At 44.8% G+C, this 19,310-nt stretch overlaps 1 protein-coding gene across 4 annotated transcripts in view; it reads right to left on the bottom strand.

Moving 5' to 3' along the window:
• Nucleotides 1–447: 447 nt before the first annotated feature.
• Nucleotides 448–19,310, bottom strand: part of Map3k9 (mitogen-activated protein kinase kinase kinase 9) — a 69,029-nt gene continuing 50,166 nt past the window's right edge. The window contains exons 7-12 of one of the 4 annotated variants that reach the window (XM_070031011.1): nt 18,338–18,463; nt 16,640–16,793; nt 13,721–13,789; nt 11,936–12,048; nt 9,962–10,765; nt 448–8,884 (exon numbers count right to left, since the gene is read on the bottom strand). In XM_070031011.1, the coding sequence (XP_069887112.1) occupies nt 8,400–8,884; nt 9,962–10,765; nt 11,936–12,048; nt 13,721–13,789; nt 16,640–16,793; nt 18,338–18,463 (1,751 nt within the window). In that variant the 3' untranslated portion in view covers nt 448–8,399. The remainder of the gene's footprint in view (nt 8,885–9,961; nt 10,766–11,935; nt 12,049–13,720; nt 13,790–16,639; nt 16,794–18,337; nt 18,464–19,310) is intronic. The other 3 variants (XM_070031020.1, XM_070031027.1, XM_070031036.1) reach the window with 3 other exon arrangements.

Raw genomic sequence — 19,310 nt, 5'->3', positions numbered from 1 at the left:
CTGGAGACATGGCTCAGTGGTTAAGTGCCCCTGAGTTCATATCCTAGAATAGCAAAACAAACAAACAAAAGCAGAGGGTATCAGAGTCACAAGGAACACTTGATGTTGGGCTCATAAATCTCAACTCTGTCTACAACTCCATTTATGCTTGTCCTCCTTGCCCCATCTGCAGCTTTCACTGGAGTGCTACCATGGATAATGGTAGGGATCAGAGACAACACACACTCATGAGACTCAAAAGTTGAATGCCTTGGTCTCTGCTATGACCTTGCCTGTGGGAAGGTCTGCTAGTGGGGTCATCTGTAGAAAATGGCCATCTGTACAGGCTGCTCAGCCCATCTTCCCCAAATCCCTCAGAGGCTTCTCACCCACTGCCTAATTCCTGTGGTATCTCTCTCTCTATGTATTGTTTTCTTCCCTAGAAAAATCCTCCAGGAACATCTCAGGCACAGGGATATTTAGTTTAATAAAAAGAAAAGGGAGGAAAAACGAATTTACAAAGGACTATGGCAAGCAGGAGTAATCATTGCAAGTTTTATTCAAGTCTCTGTGTATTCTGGTGTTGAGACCAGGCTGAGATCAGCATTACACTGTAATACAGTAAGAGGTTTAGCCATTTAACCAAGCCTGCTTGGCATCCCTAGTTAATGATTTACAGTACCTCAAAAGGAAAGGGGGAAAAAGGCAAAGAAAAAGTCACAGGAAAGAACCTGATAAATTTCTTTCAGAACCTTTCCATCTTTAAATATTAACAACATACAATAACTTAAGTCCCAAAGCAAATGGGAGTCTAAGAACACAGGGTCAAGACACCAGAGAAGACATTGGCACAGACTAGAAGCTAACAGAGGAACAAAACAAACACAAAAGTGAACTTTCGCTTTATCTAGATTCAAAAGCCCTAAGGTAGAGGAAAATCCCAAAGAAAGCATTTCTGTGAACTAAAACCCATCTCCAGTTCCTTTCCTTAATGTCCTCTGAAAGACCAGCCTTAGACTGCTGTATGTGTGTGAGTGTGAGTGTGTGTGTGTATGGTTGTGGGGGTTCATGCAGTATGAGGAATGAAGGGGTACCAAGGTGGTTAGAAGTTTATCACCTCCCTCGTTTGCTACAGCTGAATACCAAGGGTATATGACGATGTGTCAGAGGCAAAGCATGACTTCCCAGGGAGACAGGAGCCACGGAGACTTACAAAGTTAAGAGACTGTGAGAAAAGTGGGGCGAGGCTGTATAAGGAGAGGTAATGGGATGACTGTGGACTGAAAACTGGCAGGCCTAGAGCCTGCTGGGGCTGGAAGTAGAGCTACAGAATTAATGTGATCACCCCTGTGAGGCACAAATCCCTCAAGAACAAAGTCGAGGGAATGGTGGAGAAAGCAGACAGCAGCAGAGAGGTTGTCAGCTTTGGAGAGGTTGGAAGTCCAGTCACATAGGCAGATGACAGGAGAGGCAAGGGAAACAACTCCTGGATAAAGAGTGATCTCAAAGCCACGGGGGGCCTAAGCTGGGCCAATTAATCTAGAAATGTGCTCAGGAAAGTCAACTTCAGAACCAGGCAAATCACTACTCACTTCCTAGCTGTGTGATCCCAATCAAAGTATATAACTCCCTGAGCCTGTTTACAGGAAGAGCAACCCCCCCCCCACACACACACACAAAAGAAAAACCAAAACAAAACATATAAATCCCAGGAAAGCACCTCTGACATGAAAGAGACTTAACAATCATTTCTTATAACTTGTGAATCCTTACATCTAGGCCAGAGCTTCGCCACACTTCACCAACAGCAGTAAAGCAGAGAGCGGTAGGGGGTGTGGCTTGTGGATCTAGAGGTAGAATAAACAAGACAAGGAAAGCAAAGATGACTATGGGTAGTAACAGTAGTGAAAATGATATTCGTGGAGGTGTTTAAAGGGCTCACTATGCAGGGCCCTGGGCTAGAGAGTACTGTGCTCAATACTGGACAGAATGGAGAATCCTCCCTTCTCTTTGTCCCTTCTGAGATCTGGGTGAGAGAATGACTGAGGTCTATTCAGAGATGTGTCAGAGTACTTTTGTTATTATTTTGAGACAATTTCACTATGGTCTGATTAAGTTTCATTAACTTGTGATCCTCCTGCCTCAGTTTCCCAAGTGCTAGGATTATAGCTATGTGCCACCAAGTCCAAGGTTAAAGTTGTGACTCTTTAACCTTGTCATTGTTCCCCTTCTCTCCTGAACATATTATGTACCCAGAAAATGGCTTTACAGGGCTTGAAGGCAGCCAGAAAACACCCAAGAAAAAAATTCCATGTCCAAAGTTAGAAACACTCTTATGTAAATGTCTCCCAGAGACAGCTTCCTCACTGAGGAATAGCGGGAAGGCAATAACAACAAAACATAAAAATATAAAACCTCTCCACAACAATGCCTGAGCCTGTTTGTGGACTGAGGCGCAAGTAGGGCCTGGGCTAGGGGCAGGTGGGTAAAGCCCATACCTTGGATATAAAATTGAAAGAGGCATCAGAAACATAGATAGTCAAGGACAAATCTTATTTCAATACTGTATTCGTTTTAAAAAAAATCCAAATTAATGAAAAATTAATGACAGAGTATCAAAACTAAATCAACTCAGGATCTGGATTTTAGGAATATGGGCAACATGTGACTTTTTTTTTTTTTTGGTCAGTCATGGGGCTTGAACTCTGGGTCTGAATGCTGTCCCTCAGCTCTTCAGCTCAAGGTGAGCTCTCTACCACTTGAGCTACAGAGCCACTTCCGGTTTTCTGGTGGTTTATTGGAGATAGGAGTCTCATAGTCTTTCCTGCCCGGGATGGCTTTGAACAGTGATGCTCAGATCTCAGCCTCCTGAGTAGCTAGGATTACAGGCGTGAGCCACCAGCGCTCAGCTCAACATGTGACTTTTGAAACCTGATCTTGGACTTCAGTGAGGGCAAAGCAAGTAGCACCAAATCTACGAGGCCTTCACTTGTCAGAACATCTCATTCTGAGATACCTATCTCTTGTGTCCCAGGAGAAAAGTTCTGTCATTAAACTGATGATGTTTTACTCCAATCACCTATCCTGATGTCAGGTTGCTATGTCCAGGCCTGCCAATCAGTCCACGGGAGAGCAGGTCAGACCAGTCAGTAGGGAAGACAGTCAGGGAAACAAAGATGAGGGAAATCTCCCAGCTCTGGTAACCAGCTGGGCCTCGGGCCTCTTCTCTTTCCAGCTCAATGTCCAAAACAGGTTCTGTACAGGGATTGGGGGTTGGGGGTGAGGCACAGGCAGGAAGAATCAAGAAGAACCTGTTATACAAGCTGGAGCTCAGGAAGAAATGCGGAAGAGCCAACAACAGGGCCTAAGTAGCCTACAGGAATGTGTGGCTCTCAAAACATGGAAATGGACCATGGAGGGGGAGGGGGCCTATCAAGATGGACAGGAAACACTTAGGAGTCTGAAAAAGCCAATGAGACTCACTTGACCTGCAGGACCAACCAAAAGCCAGGGCTGGACAGGCTTGTTAGGCACCTGTTAGTCTTACTGACCAGTTCAGTGCACAGCCTCTATCTTCCAACACCAGCAGCTGAAGTGGTGAGGACCCAGGCAGTGATATCTCCTCAGTTTTCCTTTGACGTGCAAAATTACACTGATTTGTATGAAAGAAGAAAGGCATTTGGGAATGTGTTCCCAACCATAACCCTATCTTTCTGAGAAGTCATTCTCGGGTCAAGCCTATGAGAAGGACAAGTGGTAATTAAGTTCAGCCGTGTGAATTGGCATAAATTTGACTGTTTCTGACCTACAACACATACATTTACACACTTTTTCGGTGGGAAACAACTTAGCAAGGTGAGGCTTATCAGCGCTGGACTAGAAGCTTCAAGAGCAGATATCTGAGATGGAGGAGTCTTGCTCTGTTGACCAGGCTGTGCCCAAACTCCTGGGCTCCAGGGGCCGTCCTGCCTCAGCCTGTTGATATAGCTGGGTTTCTAGGTGCATGCCATCACACCTGGCTAGGATCAGGTATTTTATAGTTTACATTTTAATGTTAGAAGGGGCTTCAGATGGGCATGCTAGCATGGCTTCTCAGGTCAGGGGTGGGAATTTTTCCCCAAGATTACTAGTAGTAAGTGGGCAGCTCGATCGCCAGGTCCTTGTGTCTCATTCACTAGGACCACAATGCTGCTCTCATTTCTACCCTAGGCCCACAATCTGGCTGAGCCCTCTGGGTAAGACTGGTGTTATACAAACAATAATTTGTTTTTCCTTCCTCGAGGTACTTTCAGTGGCAGGGAGTGTTTCTGTCCTACCTGCCAGGCCCTTTCCTCACACACCTGACTCAAAAGGCACAGGCTCCAGTAAACACAAGGGGACAAAGGGTTCCTGAATGGATGGACATTTCAACCCTGAGGTATTCCTGTCAAAGCCATCCAACTTTCAATACTTGCTGATCTCTGCTGCAAAAAAAAAAAAAGAGCTTGACAGTGGTAGAGTTGCTGCCTGGCATTCACACAGCTCCAACACGACGCGAAAAGGTGGGCTTAATGAGTTAATTCTCAGGAGGTGTCTCCTCTACATGGGGATGGGAGGAAGCTTCCATATGGGGACTGTAAAGACAAAAGCACTGAAGGTAAGTCAGATCTAGATTCCGAGGGTTGTTCTAGGGTTGTCCTGTCTCTGTGCAACAAAGGCCTGAAGAAAAAGGGCCCCAGGATCAACAGGGCCCCTTTCCAGAGATTCTTCTACAAATTGGCCTGATTCCAGGTGCTTATCAAATCTGATCATGGTGATGACCTTAAGAGAGACAGCAAACTGTCACTCTGATGCTCCACCAAGCCATCTCCCATTTCCTCCTGAGTTATAAGACACAAACGGTGAGGATGGCTGGCCTGCCAGGTTAAGAGGAGGAATCAGGAAACCATGTTTGTCATGAGAGGTGCTATGTAACATGGTCAGAGGGCATGTGCCTCACCACGTTGCCTGGTGCTATTAGTCATAGCTTCAAATCACTCCTCTTCTAGAGGCTAAAGGATGAAACAAGGCAAGATTGCCTGAGGCAAAAACAGGAAGAATCACAGTGTCAGCTTCAACACATTCAAATTGCAGAGAAGGAGGAAACTTCCTCTTGGGGCTGGCGGGGAGCCACAGGGCCTCACTGACCTTCTCTGATACATACTCCTATTGCTCAAGTGAGGGGAAACATGAGGATGGCTTTTAAAGGAAGGAAATCTGAGAGGGGCTAAGAGACAAGCCAAAGGTCACACAATAAAGCCAAATGGGGAAACAGCCAAGTTGTTTGGTTTCAGAGCCAAGTGGCCCAACTAGAGGATCATCAGTCCAAACAGCCCTTGGACTTCTCTTCATTGGCATCTTCATCTGTAAGCACTTCCCCACCTGTACCAGCTAGGGTATCAAATGCAGGACAATGATGTCATTCTATACAGGTCAGGAGGAAAAGTTAGCCCTTATTCTAAATAGTCCACATGTGAGTTATTGTTCTTATCATTATGACTAATAGATTCTAGCAATGCCAAAGGATGCTAAGAGCATCCGCTGAAGCCTCTTAGAAATAGAGTAAGAAAAGTGAGACATCTACTCGGCTACCACCAGCAGCCTGGATCTCCAAGGATCCAGGAAATAAACTAGTTTAGACACATTGGTAAGGAGCTGAAGGATCCGGAGATGGGGTGGAGAGCTATACCTGTTCCTATCACCACCGTCCATGCAGTAACCACTGCTAAAAGCAGGACCTTCTCTGAGGAAAGGGAAGTAAAGAGAGAAGGGATGATGGTGACTGCTGCTCAAGTGGCTTTGTGCACAGCTCAGGGCCTGCTCTTGACCATGAACTCGAAGCAAGGGAACCTGAGTGGACAGAAAACCACTCAAACTGCTTCCATCTTCGGCACTAGAGTGTGGTTGATAAAGGCCTATCAGGCTGGGAGGAACTGAGACAGCAACCACATCATTATGCATGCTGACAGCTGCATCTTTAGAACAATCCTGCTTTTGCATCTTTGGTACAATGATTTCCTTAGCAAAGACTCGGCCTTCTCTGTCTTTCCCCTGGGTAGATGAGGGAGAGATGGGCTTAACCTCTCACCTAGTGGCAGGCAGCTGTCATGCAGTTTCTACCATAGCCATTATACTATCTCTTACCAAGAAAGATGGCTGCAACCTAACAAAATGGCAAACAGTAAAAACTGAGCAAAGGAAAAAAAAAACAAACCCTGCCTTGTGCCAGAGAAGTCCAAAGCCAGCATAGGTCTCTAGTGTAGATAGATTATGTTGTAGGCTGAAGTCTACTTGAGACCCACTGAAGGGTCCACGGGCACATGGGTGTGTTCCTGCATAGGGACAGGGGTTCTGAAGGGCCCAAATGTAGTCCCTTCTCCCCTTCAAGTAAGAGTGCATACTGAGTTGGCTGGAACTGCTGACTGGAGTCAGATTTTTCCCTCCTAGAGAAGAGTAGAAACAAGGGGGCAAAAGTAATCTCTTATTCTCTGATTTCAATGAACCAAGAAGAGAGAAAAGATAGAATAACAAAACCTCAGACAACCCTACCAATAGCCCCTCCCCATCTGAGACCTGGTAAGGCCCTTGAGCCACAGTCATAAAATTGGCTCATAAAGCAAAGAATAATATGCAGACCAAGGTCTTTAGTGCTCCCTAGGACCAGACTTCTATACAGTTATAGAGAGTAGTGACCAATTCATCACTTATGTCTGCTCCACTTCTATCTCTATCAGGCATCCAGGCAGTAAGTGCAAGAAACTTATAATAGACTGATTTGCGACAGAATATTCTATGATCAAAGGCAATGGAACAACACTGAGAGTCTTGCAAGGGAGGGAGAAGGAAAGGAGCATGACTGGAGGACTACATTCCCAAACAAGGTACAACAGACCACGGTTCACACGTAACACCGACGCCTCAGAAAAGGTGAACAGTGTAGAAAATATGAGAGAAAATATTAGATGAAGTTCAACATTCAAGTATGAGAAGCAAATGCCAGACAAATCAGCATCAGCCTCTGTTGTCCTTTTCACCAGCTCAAGGTGTGTAGCCTAACACGAAGGCTACCTGTGCACAGAGACAAAGGCAGCCTTGGTCAGTGACCAGTGCTTTTGACTTCACAGCTATTGTAGACAAGTTGCTGAGTACTAACAGCATCTTGTTATCACATCTATTTCCAGAAGGTACTACTAATGGCTCTATTTTACTTCAAGGGCATTACAAAATAGATGGTCCAACAGAGAAGGAATCCTCACAGTTCCAACTCTCAGTGTCCAGTACCTACTTCCATTGTGCTATTCTGGTGTGCTGTGGAGATGACTCCTACCCAAAAACACGACCTGAAGCCCACTGATTCCAGATATTAGTGGGAAGACCAAGGCGAGGGAATTACACATAAAGATATAACAAGAAGAGACAAATATGGGAACTATATCTGACTTTAGAACTGATAGCAGTGATTGAATTTCTCAAGAAGCTAGTCCTGGGGTGAGCATGTTTGGATCAGTACCTTGTGTAACCATGTCCTGACCCCAAGAGGGTAAACAGGGGTCTTTAACAAGTGCCCCTCATTGAGTAGTTTCACACAAAGAAATTAAGACAGAGAGAAAGGAAGGAAGGAAGGAAGGATGGAAGGAAGGAAGGAAGGAAGGAAGGAAGGAAAAAAGGAAGGCAAGAAGAAAGGAAGGAGGACGGACAGGACAGGACAGGAAACTCATTTACTCTCTTCATGGAAACTTGACTGCATTTTTCCCTTCCATTCTCTCAGAGCCAGCTTCCTACACCACATGTGGGCTCAAATAAACAGGCAGGGCACCTGCAAATGCAGATAGGTAGTGCCAAGTCTGTCAACATCGATGCACCACACTACACACTGCCTGCAGTCTTCCAGCTGGCATGAAAAGGCTTAGGACACAGGACAGATCATATCTTACACTAAACAAGACTCCAATTCATACGTGTTGGGGAGAGTGGAAAAGGAGTAAAATCAATCACAGAACATCCAATACTGGTGTGTGAGAAGGTGGAATTCAGGGCTAACAAAGGGACCCAAGGATAGCTCTGGCTGAGGAGGAGCAGCAGACATATTTGGCTGAGTGACTCTGCAAGTCACTCTAAAGGCAAGGAAGACTGGAGGGTGGAGGACATGCATGCACCCCTCCCTCCCTCACACAGCCAGAGCTGACGGCCACAGCCCCTCCACCAGACATAGGTAGGAAGGCCCTGCAGGACAGGAGACCTTGTGACGTGGCCCCGTTTCCATCCCTTCTGTCTTCAAAGTGCATTATCAGTGCAAGAAGTAGGGCTGGATGCCAGGGGGCCCAACTCTGAGAAAGGGCTGTGCCAGCCAGCTCCCTCTATCTCCTCTGGCCTCCCTTTGCCCACCCGTGACCCTTTTCACACTAAGACCAGAACTCCTGCTGGATCTCATAAGGGTTAAGCTTGTGTGTGTTCAGTTCAGCTCTGCACAGGGGCACAGTGCTGTCCTGACTCTGCCCCTCTGCATCCAGGTCCAGAAGCGTCCGTTCAGTGGAGGGCAGAGCCCCTGCCTGGAATGGGAGCAGGGCTGGAAGTCCAGGCCGTTCCTCCACAGTGCTGCTGCTGCTAGCAAAGCAGGAGTCCAGGTTGCTAGGTGTCTCCGTGCTAGAGCTGTTGGCTGGGGAGGCGCTGCGGGCATGGCTGGGGGACACAAACCACCAAGGGTCCAGCCGTTGCCGGTTGGCAGAAGGACGTGGCCGAGGCAGAAACTCCAGAGTCTTAGGCCTCTCCAGTGCAGAGTCTTGCTGTGTGTTCCAACGCCGTGGAGTTGGTGGAAAGACCACATTGGGGTCAGGGAGACGGGGAAATTCACCTGGGTCTCGGCTGGGACTAGGGGTTTTCAACATTCCTGGTCAAGGAGACAAAAGGAGAAGCATTCCATGATGGCACCATAGTTCCAGGTCTGATATTGATACCTGACAAGTAAGACGGATACTGACCCACAGAAGCTGGACACTGAGTTTGTAAATAAACTTTTGGGAATATACTATGGATGCACAGAACAGCTGCTTTCTAACGAAAGCAGTATAGTTCAATATTTACAAGAGAAACTGACCCACAAAACCTAATTATTCATCTTCTTGTCCTTTCCCAAATAGTTTGCTGACCTATGACAAGGAATGCCAGTCATTCAGTGTTCATCCATTATCACCAAGTGACAGAAACAGAGCCAAGTAGCGTAAGTTTAAAAGTGAGGAATACAGAGTCTGTTCCCAGAGAGGTTATATACCAGAGTATAATAAACAAATATATAGGGGGAGAGGTCAAGTGAATGACAGAAGACAATTGCCACTGGCACTTAAATCCCTTCTCCCACTGGACTAGGGACTGCTTCCGACTCAGACTCAGGTTTGTAGAGCTAGGAATGGTGGCAGTCGTAGGATCAGATGATGTACTCCCCAGAGTCTCTGGTGTCAGATGCATAAGGCAAAAGTGTACGCATGGATATAATGTGCCTGGTCACCTCACCAGGTCTGAAGAGGTGGTGTGAGTCAGAGCAAGAAGAATGAACAGAAGGTTACTTTCTGAGTATGTCTGAACCAATATAATAATGGAAAGCAAGGGTCCTGCTCTGTGGGAAAGCACCTCTTCTAGGTGCAGGGCAGATTACTTACTTCCTAGGAGCTGCCAACATCTCAGGAAATAACCAGAAGCCTGATTCATGAAAGCAATGTCTTATCCTGGATACCACTAGACACAGGTCTTGTGCTTCCTAGAACTTGCCTGTCTCCTTTTAATCTCAGGGAAGACCCCCGCTGGGGTCCAGAACAGGGAGACGTCTGCCAGCCTGGGCTATGTCCCTGAGACAAGATCAGTTTGTCATGCTCGGCTGAGCAAGATGAGGAACAGGACTTACATACAGAAGTAGGAAGTGTTTAACACATTCTGGCTCCCTGGGAGCCACAAAGAGAGAAGAGGAACTCACCTGCTCCAGGGCTGGGGGCCAACCCATTGCTGGAGGGACTCCTGCTGGCTTGGAGAGCTGATGGCTTAAGGGCGCCATCAGAAGGAGTCCGTCGGTGACCACTTGGCTGTGCGGGGGCAGTGAGGGTGACGTGGGTGGGGGTCAGGGATTGGTTGGGGTCTCGCTTGAAGCGCTCCACACGAACATTGACAAGGGGGTTGCGGGTGCATGGGGCCAGGGGTGGGGCCTCGACAGGGCTGACTGGCATCTCATATACCACAATCTCATCACTGTCAGAGCGCAATAGGGAGCGTGTGGAATTGCACTCGGAGATAGAGGACAGGGAGAGCAATGTCAGGGAGGCGGAGGGGTCACCTAGCAACAGCATGGGTTCTTCTTTCTTGAAGAGCTTTCGAGAAGGGGGGCTGGTGCTCCGACGAGGTCGGCTGGCCCTCTGGAAAAGACCCTCACGCCTCTTCTTCTCTTCCCGAGCTGGTGGCTCAGGCTCCTCTGGGGGAAGCAGCTGGCACTTCCCCGCTTCTAGCAAGTCAAAGCCTAGGCCTGTGGCTGCCAGAACAGCCCCGCAGCCGAGCAGAGCCACCTCACAGCGGCGGTGGTGGGTACCACTACGCTTGAGGCTGTTGGTTGGCGTCAGTTGAGGGGTACTGGTGGCCGAGTTGACTGGGGTGGGCTCTTCATGGACTCCATCACTGGAGGGGCCATCCCCATCCTCTCCACGAGGAAATGGGATACAGAGGTAGGACTGGTTGGGTGAATGCTGTAGATGACTCTCTCCACTCTTTGGAGCTTCACTATCCTCATCCTCTGTGAAGTAAAGAATGGATGGAAAATAGAACAAAAAAGCAAGAGTAAGAATCTGGTCCTTTTTCCTCAGACCCAGGTGACCTGACTCAATGTCGGGGATGCAAAGTTCCAATAGCCTAACAGGAAGGACATGTAATTGGACACTGAACCAATAGGGCTGCATCTCTCCCTCCTCTCAACTCAGATGTGACCAACACAGGGAAATCAATCTTCATTCTGGAGCCCATTTTCCTATTTACAGAAAAGAGAATACGCTAATTTGCTACTTCTTCCTTTTTTGTATAATATTGGGGACTGAACCCAGGATCTCATGTTTACTAGGCAAGAACTCTAACACTGAGCTATACTCTTTGTACCACAGGAACCCTTAATATTAGTTTCTAGAAATTGACTAGAAAACAGTCCTATATTTTGTACCTTAAAATTAGAAGGGCGTTTGGATCTCTAGAATGATAGCCTAGTAACTTAAGGCTGGTCTTTATCAAGGATTAATATCCTCTACATGGGTGAAGGCCAATCTACTCTATGGACTAACCTATTGTAATGGAAATGTAGAGATAACAATATTATCTGACAGAGAGGAAGAGAAAAAAGTGAGTATGAGAGAGAGATGGAGGAAGAGAAAGAGGGAACGAGGAAAAGAAAGGAGGGAGGGATAGAGGGAGAAAGGGGAGGGAGGGATAAAAGGAAGTAGAAAAAGGAGAGAGAGAGAGAGAGAGAGAGAGAGAGAGAGAGAGAGAGAGAGAGAGATCGATTTTGAAATAATTTCCCATCATTCAGTAATTGGAGGGCAACACTGGAAAGCTTCCTGGAAGGATGCATTATTTTCTCTAACCATCCTCCACTTTGTAACTCCCCAAATTAATATATGAAGACAGACTCAGGAAAAAAAATGTCTGATTCAAGGTCTAATCCTTTTATATAGCCCTAAGAAGATTACTACTGGCCCCTGGGGTAAACTCCAGGTAGAAAGCAACTGTGATTTAAAAAGATTCAATGAAATGAGAAAACAGACTAAGGAGAGAGACAGAATTGTAGGCTGGGAATCAGGTAAAAGATCAAACAAACTGCATGACCCCAGGGGTCCTTAAACAGTTCTGGAAGACTGACCAGAAAGCCTTGAGAGAACAGGGAGACAATCAAGACAATCAAGGTAAGAGCAATGCTTACCCATCTCCATAAGGCTGGTAAATGCTGGCAGGGCCGGGCTGCTCCGTGGGCCCTTCCCCAAGTTTGGGGCACTGGATGACCACTGTTTGTATCCATCTACCAGGGACTTGAGGCTGAAAAGAGGAAATGAGGAGACTGTCACAACAAACTACTTTTCTTATTCTAGCTATCCCAACAATCCTATAGGCAACAACGCTTACTGAGCTTGCTTGTTTCACAAACAGAAATGCACATGCTCTACGGGAAGCAAAACAGCTGTACAACCCAGCCCTCACATGCTCCCTGCGCAAAATGTGGTGGACAGGTAAGAAAGCAGACAGAAACAATATGCACTGCCCAGCTGGTAGGGATCTTGCATGAGCCATTCTTAAGGGAGAGGCAAGCAAATCACAGACACTGAATAAAACAATATTCATGACATCAGAAGTACTGCAATGCAAACTAAGCATGGAGCAGATGAATCAATAGACATGGGCTGGGCCACTCCATTCATACAATGTCTCAAATTCTCCTTCCATGCTTCTGTTTGGCCTGCTGAGGTAATTTTCAAAGTCATCCACTTAAAAAAAAATCCAAACAACAATCAATCAACAAAGTTGCACCAACCAAGTGCTCTTTGGGACAGACCTATGTGAATAGGACATTACATTGTACATGGTCCTTGTTTATCTACGCATGGTAAAAAAAAAAAGGACAGCAGCTCACTTTCAAATCCCTGCAATCAACTCATTTGGCAAGCCGGTAACTCCCCAAGGATAGAGACTGGGTCCTGCACCACCCTCTGATACAAAGGGGTATCAAGAGGTCAGAGAGTCCTAGCCTCTTTCCTAAAGGGCAGTAAAAAGGAGCATTGAGACATCTGTGTGTTACAGAGATTCAGGATTATAATAAGAGATGGCTCTATTTTCAGTGTTAAATACATGCTCAATGAAAGCCCTCTCTAGTGATCCAGGCTACCTAAGGGATTCAGAAAGACTAGCTTTCTCCTTGACCTCAAAACTCTGCTTCATATTCCAACCTCTGCTAGTTTCAACAAAAATATAGAGCTAAGCGGGGCAAAGGTGGCTCACATCTGTAATCCTAGCTACTCAGGAGACATAGATCTGAGGATTGCAGTTCAAGGCCAGCCCAGGCAGTAAAGTCCATGAGACTCCGACCTCTAATTAACCACTAGAAAACTGGAAGTGGTGCTAAGGCTCAAAGTGGTAGAGCACCAGCCTTGAGCGAAGCTCAGGGACAGTGTCCAGGCCAAGTTCAAGCCCCACAACTGACAAATTAAAAAAATAAATAAATAAAAGAAGCTCAGGGACAGTGTCCAAGCCAAGTTTAAGCCCCACAACTAACAAATAAAATAAATAAATAAATAAAATTACAGAGCCAGAGAGAGGCATGCTGCTAAACCTACACTTGGAGATCCCTAACTGAAAGCTTTATAATGTCACTTCCAGCTCTTATCTCAGTTCCTCTAGATCTAAGCATATGAAAGATTAGCAAAATCAAAAATAGTGCTTAAGACTAAAGGACAAATGACCAGTTCTTTTCCCCTAAAACTAAGGGTGCCAGAAGTATCTCAACAATTGAAGTGGCTAGGGAAGTGATAGATCAACACAGGAATTTTCCCAATGTGCATGGTGGTTGGTATTGACCTCAAAAAAGAAAAGAAAAGAAAAGAAAAAGCTTAGCCCCTATAGTGATGAGGCTTAATTCTATGGGAATATGAGAGGAATGAAATGAAAAGGTGATTATTACCAACCACAATAGCTGGTGAGTAGAAGCTGGACTCACCCCAAGTGGAAATGTGGAGATTCTGATGGAGTACTTAAGCCATTAGCTTTTTCCCGTTTCTGAGGGGATCTTCAATGAATAAAGAAAATCAGAAGCTGGCAAGGCAGACTTAGCCTTTCCCACATCGAACACGTAAGACTAGGCTTGAAATACGTGGCCAAATACCCTCCCCTTGTCCAGTCAGCAAGCCCACACCAGGAAAGAACTCAACAAGATGGCTCTGCTTGAGCTGCCTTGGGTCCAGACTCTCTCCATCAAGACAAATGTTCCTGGACAGTAATGAAGTTAACTGCAGATACCCACAGATACCTAAGCCATATGTCTATAGACAAATGTGTGTATTTCTTATGGATATCTACTGCTGGTTAAAAGGAGAAAGATGAGAATTCACATACTATTACAAAATTCAAGATAGCTTTATGCTACTTACATATATTTTTTCAAGTCAACAGACACTAAAATTAGAAACATTATCATGTAGAGGCACTTAAAAAGTTTTGATAGTTGGGCGAAGCTGGCTTATTCCTATAATCCTAGCTACTCAGGAAGCTGGAATCTAAGGATCATGATTCAAAGCCAGCGTGGGCAGGAAAGTCCATGACATTCTCATCTCCAATTAACTACTAAAAGAGCTGGAAGTGGAACTGTGGCTCAAGTGGTAGAGCATAAGCCTTTATCAGAAAAGCTCAGGGCCAGTTCCAAGGACCTGAGTTCAAGCCCTAGGACCTGTACCAAACAAAGGAAAAAAAAAATCGACACCAGTAAGATATTTACTCAAGACTGTATTGTACTGTATAGAAAGTACTTTCAGCTCTTTAATAGGAACCAAGAAGTATAATTTAAGGCAGTATTTTTTAATTGCTTCAGAAATTTACAACAAAGGAAGTTTATGTGGGAAAGAAGAAATGTTCAAAGTTAATATTTACCAGTGTGAAAAAAAGTTAATTTTCTACCAAGACAAAAACTATGTTTAAATGAATCAGAGCCAAAGAAACTACTTGATCTTCAGCATGGTTAACACTCTCTGCCATTACAATAATCTTGGAAATAGCTGGGTGCCGGTGGCTACACCTGTAATACTAGCTACTCAGGAGGCTGAGATCTGAAGATCGCGGTTCAAAGCCAGTCGGGGCAGGAAAGTCCATGAGACTCTCATCTCCAATAAACCACTAGAAAACCGGAAGTGGCTCTGTGGCTCAAGCAGTAGAGCGCTCACCTTGAGCTGAAGAGCGCAGGGGTAGCGCCCAAGCCCAGAGTTCAAGCCCCACGACCGACCCAAAAAAAAAAAATAAATCTTGGAAATAGCAAGGATTCAGGGTGACTAAGTTTTTCATACTCTACTCTAGCCCAGTGTGACAGACTGGAAAGTTCTTTCTTGGTAGAGGAGAACAATTTGCTTTTCCCAAAGGAGTCAATTGCTGAATTCATACATTGCATAGTTTGTTCTACATGCCTAAATTTAAAATTTCTCTCTTCAAAGGTATCTAGTTATTTTTGAAGATTGGCTTTACAGTCAGTCCTTTTGAACCAAACTATTATTTTTACATCTGACATAGGCCAGTTACAGGTTCAGGGCACCCATAAGCCTAATGGTCAACCTTAGAAAGTCTTTGGAAAGTCACTAAAAAAGGTGAAAAGGTGCCAGTGGTTCATGCTTGTAATAGTAGCTACTCAGGAGGCTGAGACCTGAGGATTGTGGTTTGAAGCCAGCCTGGATAGGAAAGTCTTTAAGATTCTTATCTCAATCAGCAAAAAGCTGGAAGTGGAACTGTGGCTCAAGTGGTAGAGCACTAGCCTTGAACACATTGAGGACAATGCCCATGTTCAAGCCCCACAACCAGCAAAAAGAAAAAGAAAAAACAAGGATGAAGAGTTGTCCTCACACTTAGAAAAGTCAGGAAATTAGAGTTTAACACCAAGAATAAAATCATATATAAGCCATAATTTCTATGCTTTGGGTATGAAAGAGAGGGAGGGAAAATCATCACAACTAATAATTATACATAGTTGGCACAAGCCCACTAATCTATGCACTTCACAAAGATGGACTTAGCTAATGCTCATGTTGTCCATATGAGCTGGGTACTAGTATTATCCATATTCTTGGGATGAGAAAACACATGCTCACACAAGTAGGTGCAGTGGAGCTGGGACTCATGTCCAATCAGTCTCAGGTAAGCATCTAAGCTCTTCACTACTAGGCCACAAATTCCTCGCCTGTGAAAAACACAGATACAGAGGGAAAACTGCCTCCGTAGGCTTTATGCCCACAGTGAGTATCCCTGAGCTCTTCCCAGAGGAGCTCTCACACGTGTCCATGGGTGATAAGGTGAGGCCTGAAAGATCTTCAAGTAGCCCTACACGTATACTCCACGACACTGTGGACATTCAGTTCTCTGCCTGTCCCTGTTTCAGGATAAGCTTCTTATTAACCCCTGCTTGCTCTTGTCTTTTCTCTGAATGGGTGTTTTAAGGGGAAGAGTAAGCATGATGTAAGTGAAACACTAAGGCAGAATTTCCTGCATTTCTTTAATGATTAGGCTACCTGCTACTCTGGGAAGAGCACACTGCTGGTGGACTAAACTACTGGTGGACTAAACTCTACTTACCACTTCTTTTCATGAGATCTAACTGGAATACAGACATGCTCTTTCATTGCATATTACCCAAAGCCTACCACTGTTTTTGTACCTCTTTATTACTGTATGGATCAGAAAGACTAAAATACTGATTTTCTAGCTCTGTGGATGACACAATTCTTGTCCTAGAAAGTCTGGGGAAACTGAGTTTAGGAAGCTGTTGTGAAGACGAGGAAGGCCGTAATTTCTCAGAAAGCAATGAAACAAGATAGTTCCTGTCATATTTTAAAACTATTTGCCCACCTCTAAGTGAGAGAATTTCACATCACTTGGCTCTCACCCTTCATCTCCTGAGGTAAGCTCCTTCTGCCCGAGGGTCCCTGGCCCCCATGTCCGTCCCTTCTTCTTTGGGGCCCTCTTTTCCTCCTCTTCCCCTTCTTCTTTTGGAATGACAGAGCTCCGGCCCCAGGTTTTGCTGCTTTCGCCTGGTGTTACTACAAACAACAAAGATTGGATAAGATACAGAAGATGGACAAGAGGATCCTCTAAAACTAGCATCTATCACAGCAGGCAGACATATGCAGGCACATGCAGATGGCTGCTTGCATGCACACACAGGCTTGCATACACACACACAGAAATTAGACCTCATCAAAAACTCTGTGCCCAAGTGTACCCTTCCAGAAGAATAATGGAGTCCTCAGCACCAAATATTTAGCTCTCTTATAGCATGAAAAAAAAAAGTCAGAAATTTTCACAAGTCTAATGTAAAGCTGGAATTTAGGCTAGCTAGACCCTAAAGTTCTAAACAGATCTGACTAATGAACATGTTCTAATGGGTGGAACTGGATGGTGGGAAAATGAAGAAGTTGTTAGGGGAGAAAATTTAAAAAAAGACAAGGGATAAGAAAACATGGAAAAAAATGAACTTTGGGATAGAAAGGAAAACAATGAGTTCAGGAATATAGAGAAGTCAGGAAGAGGAGAAAGAGAAATAAGCCTAGGGAACTAGCAGCTAAGAGAGAAGGAACAGCCTTATGACATTGATACCTTAGAGCAAGAGTTAAAGCCCAAAATCTTCAGGGACCAGGTTCATACCACAAATAAGGGAAGTGAGCTAGTCACCAAAGACAGAGCTGAGAGGACAGAGGTAAATTATGGAGTATACAAAGACATGGCTGTCAGCTCCAGCCAACTGTAGACACAGGAAAAGGGAACTCATTGACCTAATTTTTCAAGGAGGTTCAGAAATACAGGATTTTAAAATGAATTCTACCTTCTAACTGTATAAAGGTATACATACACATACATATATACATATACCTTTATAGTTATATATAAATACGTTTTTAAAGGACAATAGTATAGTAAAAATAAAACTGACCTATTATAGAAATTATCTGGCATTTTTTAAAGATTTTCTTTAGAGAAGTTCCTACTTGGGAAGCATGGGCAAAAAGACAAACAGGGCAGACACTGAGTGAATCCCCAGGCCAGGGTACCAACCTGTAGTTGCATTATATAAAAGTTTCCAAATTAACTCTGTAATTCACTAGAGACCTTTCAGTACCAACAAACAGCTGCACTAATATCTGATCAAGAGTGAAAGGTAAGCCAAAAAGTCCTAGCTACTTAGGAGGCTGAGATCTGTAGGATCATGATTCAAAGCACACTAGGGCAGAAAAGTCAATTAATCAGCAAAAAGCCAAGCTGGAAACATGGTAGAGTGCCAGCTATGAGCAGGAAAACAAAGCAAGCACAAAGTGCTGAGTTCAAACCTTTGTACTAGCATAAACACACACACACACACACACACACCACATAAAAAGAAAAAAAAGAGTAAAGTATGGAGGAGATAGCAATGAAAATACAAAGAGACAGGAGGGAAGGCTAAGAGTTTGTATACATGTGTGTATATATATAGACTGCTGAGGAGAGCAGGCAGAAGTTATGGACGGAGCAAGTCAATGACTGGGTAGAGCAGGGGACAGAGTCTCCTGGTTGTTCTGGCCCCAAATAATTTGGGAAACTGTCTCACACTGGATGGCTCGAAGGCGAGGAATGATGGTGGGGCTTGCAGGAGGGCTGGAGCGGCTGCTGATAAGACTCTTCCTTTTATCCATGGTGGGGGAGGCCTGCACCGTGAACTTGTGCTGAAAATCTGCTAGGGGAAAAGAAATGTAATTGTATGTATTAGAACCATCCCATTATTGAATTCATTTACTAAATCTGAGGTCTCCTGGCAGGCCTGAAGGATAGGCCACCATTTTCTGAAAGCTGTATAGCTGGTAATGTCTTTGAGACTTATCTCTTTCTCCCAAAGGGACATGGCAAGATAATCATATGAAATGACGCAAAATTCATTGGCTGAGTGAATGTCATTAGATAGTCTTCAAAAAGCTCCCTGTTTAATGTATACAAGGTGGAAGGATTATATATATATGGAGAACATCTTTTAGCTCATGAGATCTTGTTCATTATTTTAAGATGTGTAATTTAAAGTTTTTGGCATATAATCCCAGAACATGCCTTCTTTGCAGGGCGCCTGATGCTTCTCACTAATTGTAAGAGGGTCGAATATTGAGAAGTGGCCCACAGTGGGATCCCAGAGAGATGGGGCAAGTGGCCCCCGTTTTAACATATTCAAAAGGCAGTTATGGTACAGCTTAAAGAATGTGACAGAAGTGGCACTGTGGCTCAAGCAGTAGAGTGCTCGCCTTGAGCTGAAGAGCGCAAGGACAGCGCCTGGGCCCAGAGTTCAAGCCCCAAGACCAGAAAAAAAAAGAAAAAGAAAAAAACAAGAATGTGACACTTTCAGCTCTGAATTTCTGAGTCCAATCTGCTCATATATCAAAGAGGTATAATAAACATCTGTTTGTTTGTATTTAGATCTCCCTACAACTGGAGACTATAGCTTTTACGCCTGCATCCCCAGCTAGTGATATCCTGGCCTAGGCTAGATAATAAGAGGTACTTAAAGACACCATGCATCTGAAAAGAAAAAGAAAAAA

This window comes from Dipodomys merriami, unplaced genomic scaffold, assembly GCF_024711535.1.
Source record: "Dipodomys merriami isolate MVZ:Mamm:240054 unplaced genomic scaffold, mDipMer1.0.p SCAF_1, whole genome shotgun sequence".
Classification (NCBI taxonomy): domain Eukaryota; kingdom Metazoa; phylum Chordata; class Mammalia; order Rodentia; family Heteromyidae; genus Dipodomys; species Dipodomys merriami.
Note: the sequence above shows the minus strand (reverse complement) of the source record. Positions and strands in the feature narration are given on the sequence as shown.